The sequence below is a fragment of the Salmo trutta genome, chromosome 13 (assembly GCF_901001165.1).
Source record: "Salmo trutta chromosome 13, fSalTru1.1, whole genome shotgun sequence".
In the NCBI taxonomy this organism is placed as follows: domain Eukaryota; kingdom Metazoa; phylum Chordata; class Actinopteri; order Salmoniformes; family Salmonidae; genus Salmo; species Salmo trutta.
Window position 1 is genome coordinate 20,589,722 of NC_042969.1, and position 20,084 is coordinate 20,609,805.

General features: G+C 42.9%; 1 protein-coding gene across 1 annotated transcript in view; it reads left to right on the forward strand.

Annotated features, from left to right (window-relative positions):
* Nucleotides 1–5,446: 5,446 nt before the first annotated feature.
* Nucleotides 5,447–20,084, forward strand: part of LOC115205427 (receptor expression-enhancing protein 2) — a 34,713-nt gene continuing 20,075 nt past the window's right edge. Inside the window, exons 1-5 of the mRNA XM_029771400.1 lie at nucleotides 5,447–5,670; nucleotides 8,121–8,193; nucleotides 12,920–12,996; nucleotides 16,582–16,702; nucleotides 19,950–20,063. Of these exons, the coding sequence (XP_029627260.1) occupies nucleotides 5,639–5,670; nucleotides 8,121–8,193; nucleotides 12,920–12,996; nucleotides 16,582–16,702; nucleotides 19,950–20,063 (417 nt within the window). The 5' untranslated portion in view covers nucleotides 5,447–5,638. The remainder of the gene's footprint in view (nucleotides 5,671–8,120; nucleotides 8,194–12,919; nucleotides 12,997–16,581; nucleotides 16,703–19,949; nucleotides 20,064–20,084) is intronic.

The following is a 20,084-nucleotide window of genomic DNA, read 5'->3' on the forward strand; positions in this document are numbered from 1 at the left end:
TTGATTGGTGTCCTCTTAATTTCAGCTGATTCATACAACTGTTTGTCATTTATTGCTGAACACCAACTGTGAACATGTCTTCACATCGTAATGCTTATGGATAAATAGGGGGAAAAAGTGTACCCAAATGCACTTCAGACCAGCTTAAACAAAAAGGGAATCAGGTGCTCGACTGAGGGACTTGAAAATCTAAAAATATTCCTTACCTCAGGACACTATCCAGGAATATAAAGAAAAAGGAGAGCTTTGTTTCTGCATTGATCTGATAAGTTTATTATTATGTTTAGGTGTAATCGCCTTCATCAGGGCCTTCGATAGAAAAGGGTGAGAGGCATCTATAAGCCTATAGCCTCAAGGGAATGTCCCACTCGCCATGTCAATAATAGCCATTTGTAAACAATACATCCATATAAGTCAACATGATTTACCCCACTCACTGAGCACAAGACCACTGAAAAGAAACATTGAACCAAAAAGACATTAGTCTTTTGCTCATAGGCCATGTTTTATGCCTCCTCACTATCACCTGGCTGATTCTGAATTAAAGGGGCTCAGTCCGACTTCTGCCTTGGCCGTGCAGCATTAACGGTGATACAGCCTCTGCAGGAGTCAGGGCATTCATACTTACTGCGCTTCGCGGAGCAGAAGCAGAGCTATTGTCAAGGAGGTGAGTTTGCGTTTTATACAGGACCTCCCGCCCCCACCTACTGTCAACCAATCATGTCAATGCGGAACTATACAGAGCCCTCCGCATTGTTAGAAAATTTGGGAGGCGCACAGCGGTGCGCAATTATCACACCCTCCATATGGAGCCTCCGACCACATTTTTGGATCAAGCATAAATTGGATTTTAGAAAGTGGATGGCAGAAACGGCATGCAGAGGCTCTTGTACCCTCCCACTGAAGTCTATTCCTGGAGAACAAGACACTGCATAATGGGAAATCTAGTATTTTCACATGCAAATAATGTGGTCCTAATTAATTTACCAAACCCTGAACAGCTGTTTTGTATCACATAGAATATGATTTAACAGAATCAGTTACACAATGACAGCTATCTTGTGCAGAGATTATTATTAAATGTTGAACTCAATCCCCTAAAGAACAAAATACATATTACCCTGCCATATTATTAGGAGGGAATGAACGAAGACAGAAGCTGTGGCTGCTGCCTTGTGCCTGCCAATTATTTGTATTTACACTAGATGACTAATAGGGGGCGCTGTGTTGAAGCCAGCGTGCCTCCAACCTTGCACCCCACTGCTGTTGTAAAAATGTTTTTGGAAGCTATCGGAATGTATTAATGTCTACATTTGTTTTTGCCACATTTATTATACTGAACAAAAATATAAATGCAACATGCAACAATTTCAAAGATTTGACTGAGTTACAGTTTATATAAGAAATCAGTCAAATTAAAAATTCATTAGGCACTAATCTATGGATTTCTCCTGACTGGGCAGGGGTGCAGCTATGGGTGGGCCTTGGAGAGCATAGGCCCACCAACTGGGGAGCTAGGCCCAGCCAAACAATGAGTTTTTCCTCACAAAAGGACTTTTTTACAGACAAATACCCCTCAGCACCCCCCTTCAGACGATCCCGCAGGTGAAGAAGCCGGATGTGGAGGCCCTGGGCTGGTGTGGTTACGTGGTCTGCGGTTGTGAGGCCGGTTGGACGTACTGCCAAATTCTCTAAAATGACATTGGAGGCAGCTTATGGTAGAGAAATTCAAATGTAAGTATCAGGCAACAGCTCTGGTGGACATTCCTGCAGTCAGCATGCCCTCAAATTGAGACATCTGTGGCATTGTGTTGTGTGACAAAACTGCACATTTTAAAGTGTCCTTTTATTGTCCCTGGCACAAGGTGCACATGTGTAATGATCATGCTGTTTAATCAGCTTCTTGATATGCTACACCTGTTAGGTGGATGGATTATCTTGGCAAAGGAGAAATGCTCACCAAAAAGGGACGTAATCAAATTTGTGCACAACATTCTACAGAAATAAGCATTTTGTGCGTATAGAAAATATTTTTTTTATTTAACCTGTCTGGGCTAGGGGGCAGTATTTTCACGGCCGGATGAAAAACGTACCCAATTTAAACAGGTTACTACTCTGGCCCAGAAACGACAATATGCGTATTATTAGTAGATTTGGATAGAAAACACTCTGAGGTTTCTAAAACTGTTTGAATGGTGTCTGTGAGTATAACAGAACTCATATGGCAGGCAAAAACCTGAGAAAAATCCAAGCAGGAAGTGAAAAGTCTGAGAATTGTAGTTCTTCTTTTGATTCTCTATCGAAGCTCCAGTGTCTGTGGGGTGACGTTGCACTTCCTAAGGCTTCCATTGGCTGTCTAGCCTTCAGAAAGTGGTTTGAGCATTTTCCTGTCACTGGGCAGAGTATAGGAGCTCAGTTACTGAGTGGTCTGCCTGGCAACAAAGGGATTGGATATGCTCGGTCCCACAAGCGCGCCCCTCCTTCTTTTTCTTCTTGAATGAATATGCTATTGTCCGGTTGGAATATTATCGCAATTTTACATTAAAAATACCACAAAGATTGATTTTAAACAGTGTTTGACATGCTTCTAAGTACGGTAATGGAACATTTTGACTTTTCGTCTCTCGTTCAGCGCTCGCGCGTTATGCCTTTGGATAAGTGATCTGTACGCACGAACAAAACGGAGATATTTGGACATAAATATGGATTATTTGGAACAAAAACAACATTTCTTGTAGAAGTAGCAGTCCTGGGAGTGCATTCTGGCGAAGATCAGCAAAGGTAATACAATATTTCTAATACTAATTCTGAGTTTAGGTTGCCCCGAACATGGCGGGTGTCTGAATAGCTCGCAGTGATGGCTGAGCTATGTACTCAGAATATTGAAAAATGTGCTTTCTCCGTAAAGCTATTTTAAAATCTGACACAGCGGTTGCATAAAGGAGTAGTCTATCTATAATTCTTAAAATAATTGTTATGTATTTTGTCAACGTTTATGATGAGTATTTTTGTAAAGTGATGTGCACATTCACCGGACGTTTGGGTGGGAATACATTTTCTGAATATCACGCGCCAATGTAAAATGCTGTTTTTGGATATAAATATGAACTTTATCGAACAAAACATACATGTATTGTGTAACATAATGTCCTAGGAGTGTCATCTGATGAAGATCGTCAAAGGTTAGTGCTTCATTTTGCTGTGTTTTGGAATTTTCCGCCCTAATATTTCACTGGCTGTGTCCCGCAGGTGGGACGCTAGCATCCCACCTAGCCCATAGATTAAGCTCACAAAACATGAGACCAACCCTTTACATGTTGCATTTATATTTTTGTTCAGTGTATATTACAGACACCTTAATGCATACTTTTAAATGATGTGAGCTAAACATAAACATTTAAAATTCAACTATTTAAAAACATTTTCCTTAAAGTATAATTTTTTGATATTACTAATGTTACTGTCTCCACCACAGCAACAAACAAAAAAATACTTAAATACATGTAATTTTGTCCTTGAAGCATTTAATTAAAATACTGTAAAATTCCATTTATTCCCTAGCGGTCAAACAGGGAAATGGTTCCAATCGTTTTTCCCATAGGGGATTTTAGAAACATGTCAAATAAGGGCTGTGTTTTGTGTAGGCTTACCCTGGTGTGACGTTTTGATAAACGTGTAAATCTCTCAAGGACAAGGTGACTTTCATCAATATATTTGTCTGTATTTAGCCCCCCCAAAAATGAAACGTTAATGTGGCTATGATAAAGAACTACACATGCCATGATGAGCTGGAAGAGACTTCTGAATCAAGATAAATGTAAGAATCTCTGGATCACAGGAAGCTATTGAGGGGAGGATGGCTCATAATAATGGCTGGAATGGAGTAAATGGAATGGCATCAAACATTTGTTTGATGTGTTGAATTCCATTCCAGGCATTACTATGAGCCCGTCATCCCCAATTAAGGTGCCACCAGCCGCCTGTGCTCTGGATTAACTATCTAATGTTACCTAAATGTAGTAATGAATAAATTGGCTACATTTCTTTAAATTGACAATTCTGTGAACCTTGTGCAAGTTTTAAATTGACACAATACCTTAGCAAAGGTGTCAGCAAGAGATGACGGTTTCCAGGAGCTTGCAGGGATTTGTAGTTTTGCATGATACCTACTTTGATGCTAATTAGCATTTTCAAAATCTGAGCGTAAATAGATTTGAATATTGATAGTCACCTTGTCTGAGAGAGAGAGATTTACATGATTATTAAAACATCACGCCAGGGTAAGCCTACATGAAACACAGCTCTTATTTTAAGTGTTTCTAAAATCCCCTATGGGGAAAAATGAAAAGTGGAAAAACGATTGGAACCATTTCCCTGTTTGACCGCTAGGTTTTATAGGTATTATGACACCTTCACTGTTGGGCTCTATGGAGGACTTCTACCACTGGTGACTGCCAATATGGCCGACCCATAGCTTAAAAGCTTCTCGTTGGCCAATACAAAGCTTCAGCAATCCAGGGTTTATATACATCCTTGGTGCCTACACACAGTTTCAAGCACTGTCTGGGACATCAGTGCATCCGACATTTCACTGTACAGAGCCTTTTGGTCTTGTCTGCATAGCTACACTAATTAATTAAACTCCTAGATATAGGACCAATTTAATTGTGGCAGTAACCAGTTGCCTTCTCTGCGGGTTAGACAAAACAGGGTGGACGTGCCCCGTTAAAAGAAATAGGAATTCCAGTGATTTGAATACAGCGGATTCAAAATCACAATGGTAGTAATGTGAAGTTCGGCTCTTTTTTAATGACTCTGATCATTTCGACTCGTTCAGTCAAAAGAACGAATCTTTCGACTCATTTCGTTCATTTGAGTCAGTAATGCCCAGCGCATGCAGGACCGCCTACCGGCGAACAATGAACTGAAAACTTGAAATAGTCATGATTCCACAAGCCTCTCGTTTCACCCAAGGGCTTATTGCAGCTGTCATGTGACTGAGACCTGGAAAAGCGTTTTTTAAACAATGTACATTTTTTGATTGCTAGATACACAAATAAGATGTTTTCTTGGTACATTTGAAACGAGGTCTAGTTGTGGCCGCAACCGGACGACTCTTGGCAGAATGCATTGCTTGACTGCCTTGATGATAATCACAATATCGTTCGTGAACTGCAGCACCCCAAACGATTCTTTCTTCAATTGGAGTTTGTTGAGCAGAGTATGTTTTGGTTCTACACCATAACAAATTCATTATTGCACTATGGGTCAATTATCAGTTCTAAACATGTATTTTTCTTTTCTATGCTGTCTGCAGCGTGATAGACAGTTGATCGGTGCGTGTATTAATCCTGCTAGAATTCATTGCGGCCAGCAGGTCAAATAAACGACTAAAATGAACGATTCACTCAGAAAATAGAATTATGACTCAAGTCAGTAAAAAGAGTCGCTCAAAAAACCCCGAATCGTTCGCGAGCTGCACATCACCACACAGTAGCCTAGCTACCTGTCAGTAAAAGACAGCACTTCAGAACAGCAGCAGGCACTCGCATCACAACAACACGGTCGTTGGCAGAGGAATGGGGGGTAGCTAGCTAGTTAGATTTCCGAGAATAAGGAAAAGCTCACTACAATCAAGATGGTGTCGTGGATTATCTCCAGGATGGTAGTGTGAGTATGGACTCGGCAGCGTCAGTTTGTTGTATTTCGCTCTTGCCAGACCACATCGCTTTCTACAGCTGCATATACTAACTACTGCTGCCATGGCTTGTGCCCAGATCGTGCGCGGCCAGTTATCTTGATAGCCAGAATGACAGCGAACCAGCTAATTTGCTTGCAATTGAATTGGCGTTGTTGGTTTAAAGCCCATGGTGCTGAAATGGGTATGTTGACCACTGGTGTTTCACAAAGACCGTTTTGTAGGCAAAGAGCCACACCGTTACCAGTGCGAACGTTGGCTAGCTAGGTAGTTAGCTCAAATGATAACGCTGCTAGCCAAGTGAAGGTGGAATTAATTAGCTAGCTAACAAGCTTGCTTATGCCATCCACTGAAGCCAATTTGTCAATTCATATAGTGGTTGTTATTCTAAGTCAGTAAAACAAAATGGTCTAGTCTTGAATATTGCTAATCACGCATGGTGAATAGTGCATTTTTAGTAAGGTTTGCGTGATCATCATCAAAACATAAAGCAGAAACTGTATTGCTAGCATGACACTGACATCCAGAGAAATCATTGATGCTCTTCCATTCCCATTGAGTGTCACCTGGACCGATAACATCAAGATTTGACCAGATTCTCATGATGTTATTTATGAAACATGTCGATAAGGGGTGAGACCCAAGAGGGAGGCACAATGTAATTTGATGTTGTAATGAACCAGCTAGGATAGGCCTACCTGTACCCTGACAGCTAGATTAGTCAACAGCTGTTTATACAGTCATACACACACAGTCATTACCCTACAAACCCAGAATATATCTTGCTGTTATCAGCTCTTTGTGTTTGTTAGTCAGTGTTGTATTCCAGTGGTAGGATTTGTGTGGGCAGTTTATTTGTCAAACAATGTTTTGTTTTCATCATGTTATCAGTAGCAATTGTCATCTTGGCATAGAATGAGAGCCACTACTTTAATAGTTTTATAGTTACCTAAATCTCAGATGTAAAGAGCGGAGCCTGCCTGCTATCTTTTAAATGCACAGGTTGTGCTGAATAGATGTCATTGATGTAGCTGATTTTGCATTGGATTACATAACCGATAACATCTGCGTTACTTTAGTGTAGAGGGTTTAAGGCTCATTGCGTGGCAGGTAATCATGTGTTAGAGACCAAACGAACATGATTGAATGGTCCTGTAAACAAGATGATGCTTATCCCAGGGATTGGCCAACCCTGTCTTTATCTTTGAACTAGTATGAAAGTCACTGTCATACTCATTCTCACTCGGTATATATGTTAGCATAAACTCTGTGTTGCTGGGCTTGTAAAAACTGAATTGGACACAAGCCAAAGTGCCCAACAACAGGATGGCTATACATTTCCACTTCATATGGGTGTATAATTACAGTGGAAAGGTCTAATCACAGAAGAGTTGGGAATCTGAGCCTGCTCAGTGCTTGGTAGCCATTTGTTCTGTCTCTTACATTTTCCTTGAGTGCATTGAAGAGTATGGAGTTGAGATATGGGACAGAGCAGAGAGGAGTCTGGGAGAGAGACATTGGGCGCCTGCTGTGGGAGTCTGAACCTTGCCTCTGGCCTGCCACACGTCCTCTCACTGGACAGCTACAGCGCAGAGGAGAGCAGAGCAGCCCTGGCAGCATGACTGGGCAAATCACAGACAAGGACCCAGACAGATGCACAGACTCTGTGCACACGAGAAACTCTCAGATGGAACAAGGGAAACCCATAGCGGGTAGTATTTCCACAGACTAAGCCCGAGAGGTGAGAAAATGTGGACAGAAAGGTGGAATACATGAACCTAGAGTGGTAGAAATGCCCATAGCCTTCACATGGCTGTGTGGCAGATGGGCAGAAAGGTTGCAGGCGTGGTCCTCCCAGCTCTCCCCTCCCTCAGCATTCAGTTTCCTGTCACATCAGCGGTAATCGCCATGTAGCCGGGCTGACAGGACAGAGTGCGATGTGTGTGTGACTGGATTTTATTACCATGTGTGTTGCAGGCAGATTCACATGCGGTGGCCTGCCGTTATCCTTGTGTGTTTGGTCCATCTATCAGTAGCAGAAGCCTTTTCCATTCTTTTCCAATCTTCTGCTTCCTGAACTGATTATTTGTTCCAACAAACCACTGCGCTTTGTCTAAATGTAACCATCTGTTTTTGCAATAGAGCGGGTCAGGTGCCCTAACTAGGCTAACCTAGAGTGATATTTTGAGAACTGCCCAGAATATGGCCTACTTTCCCTCACAGCAACCTATTTATGTTGATTCTGTGAGATCATGGGTTTTAGACTGGAGTCAGGTGTTAGGCCACATTTTACTGGATACATATTGAAACAGAGGGAAACATTTGGTCAGTGTTACTACCCTGAGGTCATGTTGCCCGGGTGATGTTGTTTACTGTACCTTAACCTCTGACCCATTCCTCTCTGACTCTCCTCTTTCTTCAGCCTGGCCTTCGGGACCCTCTACCCGGCCTACTCCTCATACAAGGCCGTCAAGACAAAGAATGTGAAAGAATATGTGAGTTTTGTACTTGAATACTGTACCTCTATTGTTGCAGTGTATTAGTATGTCTTTACAACATCTTCAGTGATGGGCTAAATATTTTAAGTCTCTTGTAGTTATTTCATATATTCATATTGAGATAATACAATGGACAAAGTTATGATGGTTTTAAAATGGCTTTCACCCTCTCCAATGTGCTGCAGCAAGTTTCCATTGTTTCTGAGGATGAGAGAGCAGTTTAAACAGTATCTGTTTAAAATGGGAGCCTCCCAGCTTACCTCATTCCTGTTAGGGAGCAGAGGGATGAGAAAGAGGAGGGGTGGTTGAGGAGGAGGAGTGGAACTCTGTTCTGGCCTTCTGCCTAGCTCCGCCAAGCTCTCTCGTCTCCTGAGCCTTCTCCTCCCTCTGGCTGCTATGGACCCCCCCCCCCTCAATATTTGAGCTGGGGCACATGCAGACAGAGAGAGGGAGAAGAGATACAGAGGACATTTTTTCCCCTCCCATCTCTTAATTTTCCCTCGCTATCCTTTTCTCTTTTCTGTAATGATTCAACAGTAGAAATAGCTATTTATATAACATCACACATTTGACCTGTGCTGTGTACCTACAGTGCATTCGGAAAGTATTCAAACCCCTCGACTTTAACCATATTTTGTTACATTACAGCCTTATTCTAAAATAGATTAAATAAAAACATTTCCTTATCAATCTACACACAATACCTCATAATGACAAAGCGAAAACAGGTTTTTAGAAATGTTTGCAAATGTATAAAAAACAAGTATTCAGACCATTTGCTATGAGACTCGAAATTGAGCTTAGGTGCATCCTGTTTCCACTGATTATCCTTGAGATGTTTCTAAAACTTGATTGGAGTCCACCTGTGGTAAATTCAATTGATTGGACATCATTTTGAAAGGCACACACCTGTCTATATAAGGTCCCACAGTTGACAGTGCATGTCAGAGCAGAAACCAAGCTATGAGCTCAAAGGAATTGTCTGTAGAGCTCCGAGACAGGATTGTGTCGAGGCACAGATCTGGGGAAGGGTACCAAAAAATGTCTGCAACATTGAAGGTCCCCAAGATCACAGTGGCCTCCATCATTCATAAATGGAAGAAGTTTGGAACCACCAAGACTCTTCCTAGAGCTGGCCACCCGGCCAAACTGTACAATCAGGGGAGAAGGGCCTTGGTTTGGGAGGTGACCTTATGGTCAATCTGACAGAGCTCCAGAGTTCTTCTGTGGAGATGGGAGAACCTTCCAGAAAGACAACCATATCTGCAGCACTCCACCAATCAGGCCTTTATGGTAGAGTGGACAGACGGAAGCCACTCCTCAGGATTAGGGTTACAAAGGGTCAGAAACTTTCTGGAAATTTGTCATGGGAAGTTAAGCCCGGGACTTTGGGGAATTTTGCTTAAATTCATCACAAAAGTTAGCTTATAAAACAGTGAACCTGTTTTTGTGGGATACACAAGGCAATTCTAGGTCTTGTGGCATATTTTGGTTAAACTATTCCCAATTCTATGGAATTGCAACCCTCTGCATGCACAGTGCACTCTTCCATCACATGTACAACTCTCAAGATCTTGCACACTAATGAGATGCTATTGAGCCCACACTAGCACACTGTCTGAGCCAAGGACTACGTGCTTTCTGGTAAGTTTTGATTACAATACTGGGTGGGATGAATATATTTTATATAACATGCATGATTTTTTTGTTAACTAGTAAATCGTAGCCAACAGCAAAGTGTGTTTTAAATCATTTCTAACTTAACAATTTCTGCTAGTTAGTTTTTGCTACCATGTCGGTTTTAGCTTGCTTGAGCCTGCTAACTGAGTGTTAATTCACCTGTTTCCATACGTTTCATTTAAAAAAAAAAAATCTTACAAAGGAGTTGTTAACTGCTTAACTATTTATCTGTACATGGAATTGTATTATTTTTTACTCATTTGTTTCTATTCTTACACCCCTCCAACCAGACTTGCTTTATCTACTCATTTGCTGGATGCAGAGTTCAAAAGAGTTCAAGTGAAGGTCAAGCAAATCATAGAGAAAGCAGACTGTATTGCAATCATCTCTGATGGGTCGTCGAATGTTTGTGGGCAGGGAATAATTAACTACATCATCACCACCCCTCTACCAGTATTTTACAAGAGCACAGACACAAGGGACAACAGACACACCGGTCTCTACATTGCAGATGAGCTGAAGGCAGTCATCAATGACCTTGGACCACAGAAGGTATTTGCACTGATGACAGACAATGCTGCGAACATGAAGGCTGCTTGGTCTAAGGTGGAGGAGTCCTACCCTCACATCACACCCATTGGCTGTGCTGCTCATGCATTGAATCTGCTCCTCAAGGACATCATGGCACTGAAAACAATGGATACACTCTACAAGAGAGCCAAGGAAATGGTTAGGTATGTGAAGGGCCATCAAGTTATAGCAGCAATCAACCTCACCAAGCAAAGTGAGAAGAATAAGAGCACCACATTAAAACTGCCCAGCAATAACTGTTGGGGTGGTGCTGTCATCCTCCTGGATGATGTGTTTTGGGAGAGGGTGGTAAGCAGCCTGAAACTTCTGAAACCTATAGCAGTAGCCATTGCACGGATTGAGGGAGACAATGCCATCCTGTCTGATGTTCAGACTCTGTGTAACAGTGTAGGTTCCATCCCTCTTCGCCCCAACCCGGGCTCGAACCAGGGACCCTTGCACACATCAACAACTGACACCCACGAAGCATCGTTACCCATCGCGCCACAAAAGCCGCGGCCCTTGCAACACAAGGAGAAACCCTACTTCAAGTCTCAGAGCGAGTGACGTCACTGATTGAAATGCTATTAGCGCGCACCACCGCTAACTAACTAGCCATTTCACATCGGTTACATCTGCTTGCAGATGTAAGAGAAGAAATCCGTACTGCCCTGCCCACTTCACTGTTGCTCCAAGCAGAGGAAACTGCAGTTCTGAAATACATCAAAAAGCCTGAAGCCCATACACACCACAGCGTACTTGTTGGACCCCAAGTATGCTGGCAAGAGCATCCTGTCTGGTGCAGAGATCAACAGGGCCTATGGTGTCATCACTACCGTGTCTCGCCACCTTGGCCTGGATTAGGGCAAGGTTCTTGGCAGTCTGGCGAAGTACACTTCCAAGCAAGGGCTTTGGGATGGAGATGCAATATGGCAGTTGTGCCAACATATCTCATCAGCCACCTGGTGGAAGGGACTTTGTGGATCTGAGGCTCTCCCCTGTTGCCTCCATCATCCTCCAAATCCCACCAACATCAGCCGCCTCAGAGCGCAACTGATCCTTGTTTGGGAACACACACACCAAATCACGCAACAGGCTGACCAATGCAAGGGTTAAAAAATTGGTGGCCATCCGGGCAAATTTGACGCTTTTTGAGCCTGACAACGAGCCATCCTCAACAAGGTTGGAAAGTGACAGTTAAGATGAGGCTTCAGAGTCTGATGTTCAAGAGGTGGACATTGAGGAGGTCCAGGGAGAAGACATGGACGCCTGAGAGGAAGACAACCAAAGCTTTAGTTTCTAGACTATCATTTTACAGATATATGTTGAAAACGGTTTTGGGAGATGCGATGGATCATTGGGGACCATTCAATATTCCCATTTGTTGTTCAGTGAAATCATCCCATGTGATGAGTCAACTCATTTAATTAAAGTTAAATTCGTAACTAAATGTTTTTTACATTTCTATTGTAAGGATTTAATCATTTGCAATTGTCTACTTATGATAAAGGAAAGGTTTATGTTTGTGTGATATATGGTAAATATATCCAATGCAAACATTTAAATGCTATTAATTTTCATATATTCCCACGTTAAGTTTCCACCTCTGAATATTCCCCAAAATGTGCAACCCTAGTCAGGATCGATGGAAAGATGAACGGAGCAAAGTACAGAGAGATCCTTGATGAAAACTTGGTCCAGGGTGCTCAGTACCTCAGACTGGGGTGATGGTTCACCTTCCAACAGGACAACGATCCTAAGCACACAGCCAAGACAATGCAGGAGTGGCTTTGGGACAAGTCTCTGAATGTCCTTGAGTGGCCCAGCCAGAGCCCGGACTTGAACCCGATCGAACATCTCTGGAGAGACTTGAAAATAGCTGTGCAGCGACGCTCCCCATCCAACCTGACAGAGCTTGAGAGGATTTGCAGAGAAAAATGAGAGAACCTCCAAATACTGGTGTGCCAAGCTTGTAGCGTCATACCCAAGAAGACTCGAGGCTGTAATCGCTGCCAAAGGTGCTTCAACAAAGTACTGAGTAAAGGGTCAGAGTATTTATGTAAATGTATTTTAAAAATCTGTTGCTTTGTCATTATGGGGTATTTTGTGTAGATTGATGAAAAATAAACCATTTAATCCATTTTGGGTTAAGGCTGTAACGTAACAAAATGTGGAAAAGGTCTGAATACTTTCCGAATGCGCTGTATGACATTAAAATTTGACTCATCCTCTCAGCCTATTCAATGCATTCCCTGGTTGGGTTTAGTGCTTTATATTTTTCATATGCCGATATATTTAGATGAGATGTTTTCACTCTGTCAGTGTGACATTTTAGGATTCATCCACATCTCACTATATTGCAGTAGTTGTTACACTCTCCGTCCTTTGTTTGGCAGTGACTGCTTACTGTAGGCTATGCTTTGGTCTACATGTGATGCTCACTCCCATCTATATCGTGTGTGTGTGTGTCCAGGTGAAATGGATGATGTACTGGATAGTGTTTGCGTTATTCACGACGGTGGAGACCCTCACAGACTTGTTCATGTCCTGGTGAGTCACGTGGGTCATCTCTGACCACTGCCCTACAGCCATTTAGAACAATAGCCCCTAGGACCATCCATATGAAAAACAATATACACTACATGGCCAAAAGTGGACAGCCCTTCAAATGAGTGGTTTCGTCTATTTCAGCCACACCAGTTGCTGACAGGTGTATAAAATCGAGCACACAGCCATGCAATCTCCATAGACAAACATTGGCAGTACTGAAGAGCTCAGGGACTTTCAACGTGGCACCGTCATCAGATGCCACCTTATAAGTCAGTTTGTCAAATTTCGGCCCTGCTAGAGCTGCTGAAGCTGCCCCGGTCAACTGTAAGTGCTGTTATTGTGAAATGGAAACGTCTAGGAGTAACACCGGCTCAGCCGCGAAGTGGTAGGCCAAACAAGCTCACAGAACGGGACTGCCGAGTGCTGAAGCGCATAGCGTGTAAAAAAATTATAACACTCGCTACTGATTTCCAAACTGCCTCTGGAAGCAACATCAGCACAAGATCTGTTCGTTGGGAACTTCATGAAATGGGTTTCCATGGCCGAGCAGCCACACACAAGCCTAAGATCACCATGCGCAATGCCAAGTGTCGGCTGGAGTGGTGTAAAACTCGCCACCACTGGACTCTGGAGCAGTGGAAACGCATTCTCTGGAGTGATGAATCACATTTCACCATCTGGAAGTCCGACGGATGAATCTGGGTTTGGTGGATGCCAGGAGAATGCTACCTGCCCGCATGCAAAGTGCCAACTGTAAAGGTTGGTGGAGGAGGAGAAATGATCTGGAGCTGTTTTTCATGGTTTGGGCTAGGCCCCTTAGTTACAGTGAAGGGAAATCTTAATGCTACAGCATACAATGACATTCTAGACGATTCTGTGCTTCCAACTTCGTGGGAACAGTTTTGGGAAGGCTCTTTCCTGTTTCAGCATGACGATGGCCCCGTGCACAAAGCGATGTCCATACAGAAATGGTTTGTCGAGAGCGGTGTGGAAGAACTTGACTGGCCTGCACAGAGCCCTGACCTCAACCCCATCAAACACCATTGGGATGAATTGGAACGCCGACTGCGAGCCAGGCCTAATTGCCCAACATCAGTGCCCAACCTCACCAATGCTCTTGTGGCTGAATCGAAGCAAGTCCCTGCAGCAAAGTTCCAACATCTAGTGGAAAGCCTTCCCAGAAGAGTGGAGGCTGTTATAGCAGCAAAAGGGGACCAACTCCATATTAATGCCCACGATTTTAGAATGAGATGTTCGACGAACCTAATAAAATATATATATATATATTTTATGTAACCCTTATTCTCCCCAATTTCATGGTATCCAAATGGTAGTTACAATCTTGTCCTATCGCTGCAACTCCCGTACGGATTCGGGAGAGGCAAAGGTCGAGAGCTGTGCGTCCCCTGAAACGCAACCCAGCCATGCCGCACTGCTTCTTGACACACTGCTCGCTTAACCCGGAAGCCAGCCGCACCAATGTGTCGGGGGAAACACTATACACCTGGCGACCGTGTCAGCGTGCATTATGCCCGGCCCCCCACAGGAGTTGCTTGTGCGCGATGGGACAAGAACATTCCTGCCGGCCAAACCCTCCCCCTAACCCGGAGGACGCTTGGCCAGTTGTGCGCCGCCCCATGGATTTCCCGGTCGCGGCCGGCTGCGACAGAGCCTGGATTCGAACCAGGATCTCTAGTGGCACAGCTAGCAATGCAGTGCCTTGCGCCACTCGGGAGGACCTGTTCGATGAACCTTTGGCCATGTAGTGTATGTTTACAGTACCAGTCAAAAGTTTGGACACACCTACTCATTCAAGGTTTTAAAAAAAATAATTGTATTGTCTACATTGTAGAATAATAGTGAAGACATCAAAACTATGAAATAACACATGGAATCATGTAGTAACCAAAATGTGTTAAACAAATCAAAATAGATTTTATATTTGAGATTCTTCAAAGTAGCCACCCTTTGCATTGATGACAGCTTTGCACACTTTGCATTCTCTCAACCAGCTTCATGAGGAATGCTTTTCCAACAGTCTTGAAGGAGTTCCCACATATCCTGAGCATTTGTTGGCTGCTTTTCCTTCACTCTACACTCAAACTCATCCGAAACCATCTCACTTTGGTTGAGGTAGGGTGATTGTGGAGGCCAGGTCATCTGATGCATCACTCCATCACTCTCCTTGGTCATACAGTCCTTACACAGCCTGGAGGTATGTTTTGGGTCATTGTCCTGTTGAAAAACAAATGATTATCCCACTAAGCGCAAACCAGATGGGATGGCCATGCTGGTTAAGTGTGCCTTGAATTATAAATAAATCACTGACAGTGTCACCAGCTAAACACAATCACAGCTCCTATTCCATGCTTCACGGTGGGAACCACACATGCGGAGATCATCCGTTCAGCTACTCTGCATCTCACATGGCAGTTGGAACCAAAAATCTCACATTTGGACTCATCAGACCAAAGGACCGATTTCCACCAGTCTAATGTCAATTGCTTGGGTTTCTTGACCCAAGCAAGTCTCTTCTTCATATTGGTGTCCTTTATTGGTGGTTTCTTTGCAGCAATTCCACCCTGAAGGCCTGATTCACGCAGTCTTCTCTGAACAGTTGATGTTGAGATGTGTCTGTTACTTGAACTCTGAGAAACATTTATTTGGGCTGCAATTTCTGAGGTGTGTAACTCTCATGAACGTATCCTCTGCAGCAGAGGTAACTCTGGATCATCCTTTCCTGTGGCAGTCCTCATGAGAGCCAGTTTCATCATACCGCTTGATGGTTTTTGCTACTGTACTTGAAGAAACTTTCAAAGTTCTGGAAATTTTCCATATTGACTGACCTTCATGTCTTAAAGTAATGATGGACTGCCATTTCTCTTTGCTTATTTGAGCTGTCCTTGCCATAATATGGACTTGGTATTTTACCTAAAATCTATCGTATACCACCCCTACCTTGTCACAACACAACTGATTGGCTCTCACATATTAAGGAAAGAAATTCCACAAATGTACTTTTAACATGGCACACATGTTAATTGAGATGCATTCCAGGTGACGAACTCATGAAGCTGGTTGAGAGAATGCCAAGCATGTGCAAAGCTGTCATCAAGGCAAAGGGTGGCTACTTTGAAGAATCTCATTTTTTGATATGTTTAACACTTTTTTTTGGTTACTACATGATTCCATGTGTTATTTCATTAGTTTTATTTCATGTCTTCACTATTATTCTACAATGTAGAAAAGAGTACAAATTAAGAGAAACCCTTGAATGAGTAGGTGTGTCAACTTTTGACTGGTACTGTACATTGAAATTACCTATTTTGGTTGAAAAGCTGTTTAAAAGTATTTAACATGTTGTGCTCACTAGGATTGATATATTTAAATCAACTTCGATTTGATTGTCTACATTTGTTGTGGTGTATTGCCTTCAGAAAAGCACCAGGATATCAGAGCAAACACTTGGTAAACCCTTTAATGCCTGAAAGAGAAAATAATTATATTGTTTCAGTAAAATTGTAGCCCACATCCATTCTTTTTTCCTGTCTATTAACTGTCCTTTTGGTGTGGTTGTTCATGCAGGTTTCCTTTCTACTTTGAGCTGAAGATAGCCTTTGTGATCTGGCTCCTGTCTCCGTACACTAAGGGCTCCAGTGTGCTCTACCGCAAGTTTGTCCACCCCACCCTGTCCAATAAGGAGAAGGTAACGTCTAACCCTGTCCAATAAGGAGAAGGTAACTAGGGATTCACCGATATTACATTTTTGGCCAATACCGATATTTTCCTTGCCAAAAAACCCGATACCGATAGATTATAAAAAAAAATTAGCAGCCTTTTAAGCATTGTAGTACAGTTAAATAGTTGAAATACACACTGACCAAAATGTTATTTTGTTGGCTTTTACGTATGTCCCCCATTACCAGTAAAACATAATCAAAACCTATTTCTTTCACTTACTTGTTGTGCTGTTTTGTTGTTCATTTGTTCAGTCGTTTCATTCTCAACCAGGATTTCGTCATACATGTCAAGCAGTGAAGTTTCAGCTCTGTCTGTCTGTCTGGCCTCTCTTCCTCAGTACGCACCGTCATTGTGTCCGTTTCCATCTTGTTCAGCTGTGTCTGTAACATTTCACGTAAACCCTGTTTCATGTCTGCATCGAAGTAGCGGTCCTTGTACCTAGCATCGAGCATGGTGGCGTCACAGTAGAGAGGCTCAGAGCGAATGCCACCGAATCCCTTGTTCACATCCTCGAGTACTTTTGCAAGTTTTAACATCACGTCTATGTCGGCAGTTTTGTTGCGCAGGAGTTTCAATGCCATGACAGAGGGTATCACGTCTGCTGCAGACACAGTTGAAGAGCGTATTTCTCGAGTCAGTTGTTCGAATGGAGCTAGCTAGTGTGTTCATGTTTCAAACATGTTCTCAAATGCCATTGAAATTGTAGCAGTGGTATGACAACCAGCACATTCATGAGCTTGCCATACAGCTTTCCTCAGTACGAAATCCTTGACGAGCCACCGTGCTGTCAGACTCCGCATGCTCATAGGGCTGATATCGCTGGTCCAAATGTCAGTCGTGAAGCTAATAGCTCATCAGGGATGCAAACCAGTCACCTTTTGGCAAAATTCACCGTTTTGAATCGATTAAAAAGTGACCTACGATATTTGTGTGGATCCGATGAGAAAAGTTTGGGTGGGGGATTTGGATCACTACTGGCTGTATGCAAACTAGTGATGTGCGTTTGGAGCAATACTGGCTGTATCCAAGGCTCAGCCAATCGTTCACATAACAACAGAATGCAGCACGCGACTGAAGAGAAGAAATTGGCTAGTTACAGCATCAGCGCGCGCTCTGGAAAGACAGGGGAGAGTTGAAAGGCAGTTTTCCAGTTAACTTACAGCAGCACGTCCCCTGAACGATAACTAAGAGGTAGGTGAGAAGCCTGACCACGGAGACGAGGTTGAGAAGGTGATGAAGCGTACTTCATGAGCTGTAAACAAAAGAACTGGGATTTGGAAAGTTTGAGGTGAGGGAGAAAGTGTGGTGGAACAAGTATTGTTAGCGTTGTGTCTTGCTAGCTGGATCGAATGATCCGTTTGTTAGCCAGAGAAATGTTCAGCAACATTAGCCAACTTTTCTGATCAAAGTGGGAAAATTTGCTGGCTAATAGTCAGACAGCTAACGTTAGTAACCTAACCAATACGCTATAATATTAACTGGTAACGTTATACGACTCCTTGCCGTTCCTCAAGTTATAACGTGTTAGTTGCTTACTGGACCCTGGCAATCTGTGTGGCATGTTAACTAGCTAACGAACTAACTACTATCTGTGGACAATTTGTTTTTCTCTCTGTGGTTAGTTTTCAGAATGCGAGAATTAGGTGAAAATGAGACGTTGCTTGTTAAACAAGTGTAGCTGGAGCTGGGCCTGGCTTAAGCTGGATGCCACTACTAGGTGAAAGGAACACCACACACTTTCCCTCTTTCTCACTTCAATACAGTGGATTAAAAGGGTAATGCAAGGTGTACTGTCTGCCTGAAAGAGATCAATTATGACAACAAAGGGTAGCATGCTCTGCTGGCACATTGTAGAACAGATGTCCACAGGCATCAAGTGTACAATGCAGTGTAGCCCAAAGATATTGCTTTTGTTGTGTTGAATTTGACAGTAACACGTGTGTGAGTGAGGGGGGATTATTTAATTTTTTACTCATTGTATGTTATTTTTGCACACATGTAGCCTGTGCACTTGATCGACGTCTACTATAGTGGCCACTATAATAGAGCAAAAATAGAATGCCTGTTTGTTTAATTCTATTTCTACTTCAAGTGCAATATTTAGATGTGTGTGTGGTCACACGCGTTCTATTATAAAGGCTGTCATGGCTAACTGCAATATTAGTGTATTGTTTTTTTTTTCTCAGGGCTTGAGTCTCATTTGCAGTAAAGTCTAGGCAACAAATAACATTGGATTGCTTTCTTTACATTTGTTTAGCTGTGAGTTAAGTTCACAAGAACCACTTTTTATTTTACACACAGAGACTGACCATTTAGATATTCTTTTGTTTAATTAGTTAACCTGCATTTCCCCCTAGGAGGGATTTTTGCAACAACAAAAAAGTCAACTTTTTGGGCCCTCGCCAGTTTGCATCCCTGAGCTCATGAATGTGAGTTTCAACAATACTGTCTAACTCTGGTAAAGCAACATCTGAAAAATAGCGCCTACTTGGTAGTGTGTACTGGGGCTCGAGGTGCTCCACCAGTCGGTGAAAGCCAACATCATCCACGACAGAGAACGGTTGATTGTCGAGGGCAATGAATGCCATTATCTTGCCGTTAATGGATTTCGCTTTTGAGTCCTACTCTTTCAAATGACTACTCGACATAAACTTGTTTAGTTGTTGGAAGTGTCTTAGTTTTTCTGCTTTTGTTCTAAGTAGTCGCTGAACGTCTGGGTGTGATGCACTTTCAAATGAGTAATTAGGTTTGTGGTATTGAAAGATTTCACTTTCTCCCCCTCGGGAAATAATAGCAGCACAAATGTTGCATTTGGCCTTTTTGTTATCTTCCTTTGAAACTTCAAAATAGATCCACACAGCAGACATTGTGGGCTAGGTTAGGAATGCTGTGTAGCGCTTTATTTTTCATGGCGTCATTACGACATCTACCTACGTTATATAGGTATGCACGTCACCTTTGACATCGGTTTTGCACATCGGCATTAAACTAGATGTCAGGCTGATGCTGGCATTTTTAGTTAATATCGTCTGATTCCGATATACCTTTAGGGATGCACGATATAATCGGAAAGTAACGTCTAACCCTGTCCAACAAGGAGAAGGTTAGAGGTCACAATAAGATCCAGCTCTCTGTCAGCCTGCAAATTCAACTTTAGATGCATTGACTCATAAAGTATGTTTCTCTGTCTCCACCCTCTTCCTGTCCTGCAGGAGATCGATGAGTACATCACCCAGGCTAAAGACCGTAGTTATGAGACTATGATGAGGTTTGGGAAGAGAGGTCTGAACTTGGCTGCTACTGCTGCCGTCACCGCAGCTAGCAAGGTAAGCAAGGCCCTGGCCAGA